An 11,229-nucleotide genomic window follows, 5' to 3' on the forward strand; every position below is an offset into this window, starting at 1 on the left:
GCTGTTAGAGACAGGAAATGCGTGTGGTCCAACGCGGGGTTCATGTGCGTTTGGACCGGACGGTAACTGTGGCGCCCCACCTGTTTCAGAGCCGCAGCGCAGCCCGCCCAAGGTGACCGGGCTGGACACGGACTACGCGCCCGGCCAGAGGGTCAGCGCCAACTGCACCTCGGTGGACGGCCACCCGCCGCCCGCCATCACCTGGCTGCTAGACGACATCCCTGTGAGTATCCCCCCCCCTCCCCCCTGGCCTAATGCAAATGCTGACGGGTGAAATATTCGAGGGGGCCACCACTACATTTTGAACGTACAGACAAGATTACTTGAATGGAGTTGGATTACATGGATTGCAAATAGTTAGTTACAAAGATTATTTCGTGCAATTTCCTTGTTCTTTCCTAAAAATTACGCCGTGGCTTATACACGGACTAAGCGAGGGGTGTGGCAATCAAGTCACAATTTGACACAATTTTCCAAAATATGACTCAGAATTAGCAATCTGAAAGATTCAGAGACAATCATCTACACAACCATACACAATCTGAAACAATGATTGTCTAGACGCAATCGTCGCCCCCATGCAAGAAAGTCCGTTCTACGACGGTCGCCCAGAGAATGTCCGATCTACAAGCGTCGTTTGGAGAATGTCCGATCTCATTAGCCCGGCTGGAGAACATCCGAAGTAACATTTTCGACTGCTTTGAGATATTGGTGCCCTTTTATGTAACCTAGCGAGATACGTAAAATGGCATCAATATCTCAAAACAGTCAAAAATGTTGCTTCGGACGTTCTCCAGCCGGGCTAATGCAGATCGAACATTCTCCAAACGACGCTTGTAGATAGGACATTCTCTGGGCGACCGTCGTAGAACGGACTTTCTTGCATGGGGGCGACGCAATCATATGCACTCTTTTTGTTCAGTTTCACACCCCTCGAGACCAAGGGAACCAAGGGACCGTCCGGAAGGTACGTCCGTTAGTCTCACATTGATTCGGCAAATTACGGGAGCTCAGCGCCTGCAAGACTCGGGGTAGGCCATCCCGCGGTGCACGCATGCACCGCAGACATGATGTTGCCTACCTAGCTGGCGCCATGAGGGCTTGCATAGGCTAAACTTATCAGGTTCGTGACGGCGAATGACGGGAGTACTTTCTGGATGATCCCTGGACGTGGGACTTAAGAATCACTGGTGAATTTGTACTGTATAAGGGCGGATGTCGTTTACATGGTCACACTGGAAACGCAAGTGTGTGAATGTCGCTCACTTGCAGGTGTGTGAATATCCACTCTTATACTTAGGGGGGTAAACGTGTGAATTTTTTAGGAAACATTCACACGTTTGCCCCCGTAAGTGTACGAATGGATATTCACACACCTACAAGTGAGCGACATGCACACACTTGCGTTTCCAGAGCAGTTGTATTTTGGCGAGGATATTTTGTCGTTGCTGTTTATCATATATATGAGCAGGTTTGGGTTTATTTTGTTGTTTTTTGTGTTTTCTTTTGGTTTGCCAGATAGATACAATTCTATCGGGTCGAGGGTACTTTTAAGAGGACGTCAGATTCGATTGGTGAGGTCGAGGTGGAAGGAAGGGGTTCTCTATAGGCTGCCGATGGCGGGCGGGGGCCCTTCGGCAGAGGATCTTGTTAAGGGACAAACAGGTGGGTGACGAAGGTGCGGCCATATAGCCCCCATCCGACGGCGTGCGAGAGAGACGGGGACTCGCGGAGAGTGCTGTGGGGCTCCCAGACAAACACACGCCGACCGCGAGCCCCCGGGCGCGTAAGGGCGGGGCCGCAGGGCCGCACGACGCTCGCTCGGCCTCATGTCGATACGGGGCGTCTTAGACGCACGCCTCTCCCTATTTTTTTTTTCCTTGTGGAAATGCCTTTTTTATTCTTGTTCCATGATGTTCTTTTGTCGGGAGCAGTGTATACGTGGCTTTGGCGGGCGCCTTGCCGTTAGCAGGTCCAAGGGCAAGCCTGGCGGAAGCAGGGCGGGGTGGGGTGGGGCAGGGGCTACGGGTGGTACAAATATTGGCAGCCGGAGGGTATTCGATAAAACCTGCTATTTCGGACCTCGCACGGGAGCCGCCTGCAGCGGGGTCGCACACTGGCGCCACCGAACGCCCTGTCAAAGAGGAAGGGGATTGTAGGGGGCTCCGGAGAGCGCGCAGCCCGAGCGTGGGCGTGGAGAGGGGCTGGGTATGGTACGGGGTAGCTGTGCACCGCGCGCGGTGAAAATAATACGTCTGTTGTTTCTGAGAAAATTAAACAGAAAACTCTACTCAGGTAATCTGAGGGGTTTTCCCCGAATTACGCGGGTTTCCCTTTTCCTCAGAAAGTCAGACTTTGTTTTTACCGTGCGCACAAACTTCAAAACGTTTACAAAGCCTGCATAGAATGGCAAACTTAACTACTTCGAACACTCTGAAAACCCAACATAACATGCATTGCGTGATGTATGTGCGTGCAACATGCATTGAGATGCATGCTGTCCCTACCACCGCATACAGTTCAGAGCACTCTTGTAGGCGTAACTTGCAAGCACACCACACCTAGATAAAAACGGCTGACATTAAGCCATTAAAAATCGTTTCGTCAACACGACCGAAAAATTTTGTGTTCATTTTGTGAAATTGCGCGGAGCATGTCGTGGTCTCCAATAAACTTAGCACATTATTACACTCTCACAACTGGACAGCGTCTTTCACGTTAAAATATTGGCGTCCCCAAATGAACGCCAAAATGTCGGCGTTTTAAGGCGTAATGCCAAAAAAACGCATATATTTTGCGTTTTGAGAAGAAGACTGCTAATTTTTGGTGTTCTTTAGATGATGGCAAAAACTTGTCCCGAAAAGACGAACCGTTTTTTATGTGTACGTGTTAGAACAGGCATATTGAGTACATTTCTTTAGCGGAATGCGCTGTTCTTGAAACATAGTTTGACTTGCATGGACTAAAGAAGATCATGATCATGCATGTGCCAAATTTGGCAAAACAAAACACTTTGGACTTAAGGGCAAATGCAAAATTTACTTGTGCGAAGAACTCATTTTTCTGCAGGCGCATACGTCATTACCGCCGTTCTTATGCGTGTCGGTACTGAAGTGACAATTTACTAATTTACCTTCACCAAGCCCGCTTCCGCCCTGGCCTGCACTTGGACCTACTAATTGCAACGACATGTCCCTGCTCCCGACGAAAGTACTTTTAAGCGCTTGACGTAATGTGTGGAGGACCCCTTACTCCTGCCAGGCGCGGTTTTATGCAGCTGACAGGGGGTGGTGAAGTGCTGTGGGTTGCGTAATGCGTACACGATTTTTGTACAGTGAATTGCCGACCTCTCAGGTGGCTTTCTCGGGCTGACAGGGAGGGGGGCGACTGCCACTGTTATTCCCCTTCCATTTTCTGTTAAAACTGCGCCAGACTTCTGTTATAGTAAACGTCCATAAAGCTGCCATGCTGCATACATCTTAGATTTCCGGGTCGTAAGGTACAAACTGCAGAAAATTAAGGTATTCCACCCTTCACTATTTTGCATGGATGCTTCTCTCTTCCTTCCCTTCTTTTGTTCCGTGTTTGCCGTCCTTTCCTTCCTTCAAGATTCCACTTTTCCTCTTCCCCTCTTCTCCCTTTGCACCCACCGCTCCCTCCCCCTCTCTCTCTCTCGCTCGCGCGCGCTCACCCACACACAGTCGCGGTGTCTCCGTTACCACCACGTGCCTTGGCCCATTTTTCATCGTCCTTGAGTCCAAAGTTTCTCAACAAGATGATGACGGATCGTCGCAGCAAAGCAGTGGAGATGCCGGGGATTTATGGAGAGCGAGAGGGGGCACGAAAAGGAGGGAGAGAGAGAGAGAGACAGAGAGACAGAGAGAGAGAGAAAGAGAGAGAACACAATAGGCGCCGGCTTGCCAGCTCGGCATAGCTGTTGCTGCTTTGGGTGCAGAAAAGCAACCGAAACGAACTTGCTTTCTAATAAGGAAAGTTTGTCCGCGTGGCCGTGCGGGACCGAGCTGGCTCGGGGTGGCAGCCGCAGCGGCAGCAGCACGCGGCGGCAGTAGTAGGCATAAGGCCCGTAATGAGGAATATGTGGAATGGCTGTGGAGCCGGGGCTGCTGGGTTGCCGGGCTCCTGGGCTCCCTCCAATGAGCGCTGGTGGGCTCAAATCAGCTCCAGTATCGGCTCCAGTGCGCTCCAGCAGGCTCGAGCCTGCAAGCGCTCCCTGGATCTAGGGAACGCTTGCGGGCTCCAGTGTGAAATTGTTGGACCGGGCACAGGAAAATGTTCCATAGAAGGTGTCGTACATTTACCATTCAAATTTAGTAATTTATTCGCGTCGTTTGCTTGCTTGCCCACAGGTGGACGAGAGCCAGGTGGTGACCTGGGTGCAGCCCGTGGGGTCCTCGATATCGGGATCCTCACTGTCGCTCGTCATGGACCCCCTGGACGAGCGGCAGGAGGCGCGGGAAGTGAAGGTGACGTGCGTCGCCTCGCACCCGCCCTACACCGGACCGCTGGAGTACGTGGACATCCAGCGGAAGGAGATCACAGGTGGGTGTTGGGTGCCCGAAAGAGAGGGGGGAGGGAAGTGCACGCCGTGCACGCCGGCGGCGGCTCTCAGCCTTGGGGAGGCGGCCAGCCGTGAGGGGCCCGGAATGTCCTCGAGGTTTGGTTTCACCGCCTCTTGCCTCGCCGTTACCTGCCGCACCTGCCTCTCTTTACATTACCCAGCCTGGGGAGAGCTCCGCCAGGCTCAGCCGAGCCGCCGCCCCTGAGCACTGGGAGGGAAACAACATTTCGCCTCCTATAATTGAGTTTGAGCCACGCCGCCGTGAATAGCCCGGCCCACGCCGGCGGGCCGCCCTGCTGCCTTCAAAACTCGCCTTTTTCTCCTCCACCCCTCTCTTCTTCTTCTTCTTCTTCTTCTTCTTCTTCTTCTTCTTCTTCTTCTTCTTCTTCTTCTTCTTCTTCTTCTTCTTACCCACCCCTTTACCCTCCCCTGCCCGGCCTCGGAGACGAGTGGGACGTTGGTGGGCATACTGATGCGTGTGGGGCACCAACGCCCTACCACGCCCCGCCATGCCAACGCCCAGCCCGCTCTCTTGATCCCAGGACACTCGATTCGAGCTACGTGGCCAACACTGCCAGAAGAGAAGTACACTGGAGAAGCGAAAAAGGGTGCTTTTTTTTACATTGTGTTTTTTCGTTCAGCTGTGGAAACGCCCGTGGCAAAGATAATTGTTGGTCTGGCACGGTCCTCCACGGCCGCTCTGCTCCGCTCCGGTCGAGAGGGAGTGGTGTGGGAGGGGCGCCCGGACAAGGCCGCCGCCGCCAAGCGGCGCCAAGTCCCAATCAATCCATCTCTCCCCCGACCACCTGTTCATCCCTGCAGCCACCTGCGCGCCCCAGGCCGGCCCACTTTGTGCCGCCAAGCCTTTCAGTCTTTCCATGCGCGTTTGTCATTTATTTTCATTTTATTTTTTATTTTATTTTTTTGCTGACAACGGAAAGCCGCCATCACGCTTGCCCCCTGCATGACCTCCCCTCGGCCGGGGCGGGCAGCAGCGCTCCACTGAATCAACAGCTATGATATGAACGCTGCAGTGGTCTCGAATGGGGCCGAGGCGAGGCCTCCCCTCACCCTCCCTCCGCACCATCCCACACCACCATTAAGCTGCAATTGTGCAATCAGCCAGCCATTCACTGCCATCACCGAGGCATCGAAGTCCTCTCTTTACCGATATATCTCGCAAATCCCCTCTCCCTACCTCGCATTCCCTCCCCTCTGTGCCTTGCCTTGCCTCCTCGCCCGCCAGGTTATCTTAAACTTTTCCCGCGTTTTTGTTGTTTTTTTTTGTTTTTTGCTTGTTTGGTTTGTCAACTTTGGCGCACCGTTGCATCAGTATGGCGGCTTGCATCTCGACCATACATCTCCCATTCCCACGAGCTCTACTCCACTTTCTCTTAACTCTAGCTCCACCCCCTTCTCTTTCTCTCTCCTTTCTCTGTCTCTCACCCTTTTTCTTTCTTATTTGCACCGCCATATTTTTCCCGTGAGAATGATGGTGCTGCCGGTTGGCCGGTGGGTCCGCTGAAGTCCCAACACCAATGAATGTGCAGATCACTCAATTGCAATCAATAAAGAGGAATCACCATCGGCACTGAAATTATTTACGCCGCAGGCCAATGGCACTTTTAATGCCATTGGCCTTTGTTGGTAGACCGAGGTTCCGCTGTCATTGTTTGTTATTGTCTTTACGGGGCGACAAGGGATGAAGCTTCACCGTGATCGTCACTCCTATTGTCACCCGCGCCCACGTCACCACCATCAATAGGGACGCCTCTGGCGTTGCCCCCCGCCGGCCCGGAGACGTGTAGTGAGGGGGCGGGGCGGGGTTGCGGCCGCTAGCACCATTCCCGACACGTCCTAGTCTCTGACAGCGCCACGGAGACGGCTCGCGTCTTCACCGCCACGCCCCGCCACGCCCTCCGCGAGGACGACCCAGCTCTGCCCTCCCCGCCCCTTCCGCTCCCCCGACCAAACTCTATGTAACTACACGGTTGTGGCAAGCACGCCCCGGCCGCTCCTGCCCCGCCCCCGCCCCGGTAGCTATGCTGCTTCCCCTGATTGAAACACGGATTCTTGCCCAAGGCTGCCAAGAGTACCGCTGCTACTCCTACTACATGTAACTTTTGTTGTTATGGATGTTACCTTTTATAAATCACACGATTTTGTATTATAATTTTTACACGATGTTGAAGCACTTAATATATCCTCACACCGTCATATAAAGCAACACATTCTACCGTAAAAATAATTCGGGGTACAAACAAACAACCCAAAACCAAACAATCATACTTTTGAAATGATGGTACTAACGATAGGAGGGACAAATCAAAACACACACAATTGATAAAAACTAACGTAAGAAAAGTTGAAGCTAGAACAGCCGTTTTCAATTTTTAACAACTGTCTTTATTCATGAAGAAATTAGTTTGGTCGAGGAGCCTCCATTAGTCATCCGAGTGGTCGTGAAGTGTGCTGCTATTTTTCTTCTTTTTTATTTTAGCTCGGTTGTGCCTACCTCCGAGTGCCTCCCGAGGAGCGGAGCGGTGCAGCACGCGATCATTACCATGCAGTGGTTCGCGCTGTACCGCTATTATTTATCGGGAGGGGGATTTTTATCTCGTAGCTGAAAACCTTTTCCTTGCCCCCTCCACTACTGGCTCCGAGGAGGGACCGAGCTTCTCCCCGGGATGGCTTGCTTCAGATAGAAGCACTAGTGTCAACAGAGCGTCGACGTCACACTCTAGTCCTCGCCCCTCGCCCGGCCTCCGCTCCGTCTCACTCTCTCTCTCTCTCTCTATTTCTCTCTTTCTATCTCTCTCTCTCTCACACACACACACACTCGCGCGCGCGCTCGGTGCACTCGAGTCTGGCCCCGATCCTGCCCAGCCCAGTCTCACTGCTGCTGGCGCTGCTAGCGCCAGGGAGGTGGGCCGGCCCGCAGAACCCTTGTGTTTAACAGGAGAGTCTACCTCCCAGGGGCCCGTGTACCCCGGCCCGGCCCCGGCCCGGCTGCTAGTGAGCCGTGTGCATTATTTAGTAGTGACTTCTCTTTCAGTTCGCGGCGTCATCTGTATCTCCCTCCAGGGGGCAAAGTCAAGGCAGGAAGGAAGGAAGGAGTGTGTGAGAGGGAATGAGAGAGAGAGAGAGAGAGAGAGAGAGAGAGAGAGAGAGAGAGAGAGAAGCGAGCGAGCGAGCACTGCCGAGAATTAGCTGAAGCGGCTTTCCCGTACAGTGAGTGTCTTTCAGCTGCTTTAGCGCAGCGGGGGCCACGTTTTCGCGTTTTTCGGTCGCTTCAAAGCAAGCAACCACTTACAAGCTGTTTTGTTCCATGTAAGTCGTTTCGTTTTTGTTTATTTTTAATTGTTTTCGTTTTTGTTGCTTTCCGGTTACGGCGCGCGGACAGTTTTGTCCCACGAGTAGGACGGACACGTGTCTCGTGGTGTTCCGCGGTGCGCGGCGCGGTCGGGGCCGCATGTGGATTGTTCGCGGGGCTTACGGAAAAACACGACGATAAATGATGCATGGCCACCGCGGCCTGATAAATGGTCTGCCGTACCGATATCAGGAGAACCGAAGGGCGGGCAGGGCGGGGGGGGGTGGGGCGGGCGGGACTGAGGGTTGGGGCACGGGGACGGGCGGGCAGGGGCAGAGGGCCATAAAAGGACTCTCTATACCTTCCCTTTCCGTGCGCGGGTTGAGGTTGGACTTGCAGGCGGAGAGGGCGGTCGTGGAGGTGAAGTGAAAGAGAGACGGTTTATAACTCTCCCCCTCGCTCTCCCTCTCCACCCTTCTTTTTTTCTCTATCTCTCTCTCGCGTCGGAGTGCCTGCAGTGAATAACGAGTTCGGCGAAGCATTTCATTTTTTTGACGGTGATTCTTCGAGGAGTGCGGTGGCGGGGCTACCTAACGTGTTGTACGCGCTGATGGGGTCGGTGCGGCAGCGGCGGGGCGTTTAACAGTGGGGCGGGGTGGGGTGGGGTAGTGTAATGGCGCGGCCCGGGCTGTTTGCTCGCGGGGTGAGTTTGGAAGTAGTGGCGGGGTCAGGTGGGGTGTCGGGGGTTGCTGGGGTAGAGGTGGGGTGGGGTGAGAAAAGGCTTCTCTGCTCCTCAGAAGGTCGCAGCATATAACGCCGCTGGTGGTTTGGAGTGGGGCGGGCGGTGGAGTTGCAGACTGCAGCGCATGACTCGCCGAGTTTACGAGGTGGCGGGGCGGGGCGGGGCAGGCGGTAGCTACGGGGAGGAGTGCGGTACACGACGGCCGCCCATTGTAATGGGAGCGGTGTACGGGCAATGGCGCATTTTGGAGGAATTTCATAAGCGAAGTGTTTTGTAGGGGAAATTCATTTTATTGGCGCGGTTAAAAAGTTTCTCTGCGCTCTATCCTGGCCCCCCGCTTTTGCCATTAGCCGATGATTGTTACGGCTCGTGTTCGTGATGCCGGGCCGGGCGTTCTGCTCTGCGCGCCTGCACTCTATCCCGAGCCTCACCCCGCGCGTTTTGTCGAGCCGCTTCCCCGGCAGCGCATTCCTCGATTCTATTATAATATCACGGCGCCTCTCCAGGAGTGAAAATTTCCTCCTCGCGCGTCAGGTATTTTCCCTTATTTATGGGTCTGGGGTACCGAGCCGCGCCACCCGCGCATGCCGCCGCCGGGGCCGCCTTGTATTTTACTCACGACTCGCTCGTGTGACGGTCGATAGTCCCGAAGGTCACCTCGCTCCGCGGCGCTCCCTCGATTTGCGATAATGTGTGTGAGTGAGAGTGTGTGTGAGAGCGTGTGCGTGACTCTGTCTGGTGACTGTGTGGGCGCGAGGATCATGCGGGGTAGTGGCACAGAGGTGCCCAGATGGATAACGACAGTATAAACGCCCCAAAAATATTGTACGGGCGCAGCAGGGTGCGCTGCCACTTTTCGCTTTGTCCCCCTCCTCTCTCCTCTTCGCGAGCCATATAAACATCGCGTCGTTTAAAAGAAAGACTTGTCCTCACGACTCCTGCTGGAGGCAGTAAAGAACAACATAGTACCAGTCAGCCAGTCTCTCGCCCAATTCACCCCTCCCCCTTTACCCCCTCACCCCTCACATTCGCAAAAGGGCACGCACACTTTGTCGAGCTAAATTTTCAGATTAATTACTAGACGCCGAGGGACCCGCTTGCACGCTCCGCATGAGAGACAGAGAAAGAAGGGGGCGGGGAGGTCGGACAAGGGCAGAAAGGCGTCGGAGAGCGCTGGCAGAGGGGGTGGGGGACCACAATCCACGCACACGCACCGCGCACGCCGAGGGACTCGCCGACCGAAGGAGAACTTTCCACGACCAGCAGTGTTTCCTTCTGAATGGAACACAGTTTACATACTGTTTCCAGACCTGCTGACACGTCGAGTACGCAATAGTTTCCCCACATTTCTGAGGGCTTAAAGGCTTAAGGTCAGAATACCATCGCGTCCACGGTACATACAAGGTACCCCATGCGCTGCTCCCTTTTTAGAATACCCACCAATAAATTTCAACATGTTGCAATGAATTTCTCAGCATTGCATTAATCAACGGTTATTAACGAATTGGGGATTATGCAGTTAGTACGTTCGTCATTCACCAACACGAACCTGCCAAGTTCAGCCTCAGAGCAGGCTCTCATAACGCCTACTGGGTAGGCAATATCTTGCCTGCAATGCGTGCGCGCACTGCGGGGTGGCCTACCCTGCGCCTCGCAGCCACCGAGCTCCCATAATTTGCGGAATGAATCAGAGGAAAACGAACGTACTTTCTGGACGATCCCTAATATACCAGCTAGCACACTAGCTGTTATTTATTAGCATTCATGGCATTCATGGCAGCTTGCAAAAGATATATTTCGCGATAAAAAACGCAAATTCTATTTTTCGTTTGCCTTTTTTTTTAAAACGCATACGGTCCCTCGAACGGCCCGGTGGCTAATTTTGAAACGGTGGATGAAACACACGAACAGATCAGCTTAGCGCGTCCTCCACGCGCAGTGCCTTGCCTAGCGGTGGCGGTACACAACACACACAACAGGCTGTTTCATAATTTTCGCACGCGCTCCGACACTCGATACGTTTGCAAGATTGGGGAGGGGGAGAGGGGTGGGGGCGTCAGGTTGCATGTCACTGGCGGCACTTAATCACGAGGCGCGGTCAGCACTTGTTGCTACAGCGTCCGTCGGGGCGGCAGCGAGCGGAAGAGAAGATAGACCCGCCGCCGCCCTATTTTTCGATTTTGCCTCCCGCCTCCGCCTCCCTCCTCTTTTCTTGTTCCCTTCTCCGTGTCTCGCTGTTTCCCTCCTCTCTTCGTGCCGAAAAGTGCGACCCGGGCGGCTGGCGGGGGCGAATTGGGAGAACTCTAAATCGAAACGAATGCCACTGGCACTACTTCACAATCACAGAGACCGGACCGCTTGCCGAATAGTGGGGGCGGGGCGGGGATCTGAAGCCAGCCTGAACGACACGACGGGGAGTTTGGCGACCCCTCCCCCCCCCCCTTTCCCAACCTTGTTGCTACAAATTGGCGCAAATTGCAGTTCGCGCGAGGTCTGCGACTGACGGGCCAAAGTAGTGACTGAGTCCGTACTGGCACACGGCACACACTCACACACACACACACACACACTCGCGCTTGGTGCTCGGCGGGGGGG

General features: G+C 54.1%; 1 protein-coding gene across 2 annotated transcripts in view; it reads left to right on the forward strand.

The window, feature by feature from the left end:
- Positions 1-11,229, forward strand: part of LOC113208343 (hemicentin-2-like) — a 158,181-nt gene that overhangs the window by 142,990 nt on the left and 3,962 nt on the right. For both annotated transcript variants that reach the window (XM_052267043.1, XM_052267042.1), the window contains exons 4-5: positions 90-223; positions 4,368-4,560. In XM_052267043.1, the coding sequence (XP_052123003.1) occupies positions 90-223; positions 4,368-4,560 (327 nt within the window). The remainder of the gene's footprint in view (positions 1-89; positions 224-4,367; positions 4,561-11,229) is intronic.

Source organism: Frankliniella occidentalis, unplaced genomic scaffold, assembly GCF_000697945.3.
Source record: "Frankliniella occidentalis isolate FOCC.00 unplaced genomic scaffold, Focc_3.1 Scaffold45, whole genome shotgun sequence".
NCBI classification, from domain to species: Eukaryota; Metazoa; Arthropoda; class Insecta; order Thysanoptera; family Thripidae; genus Frankliniella; species Frankliniella occidentalis.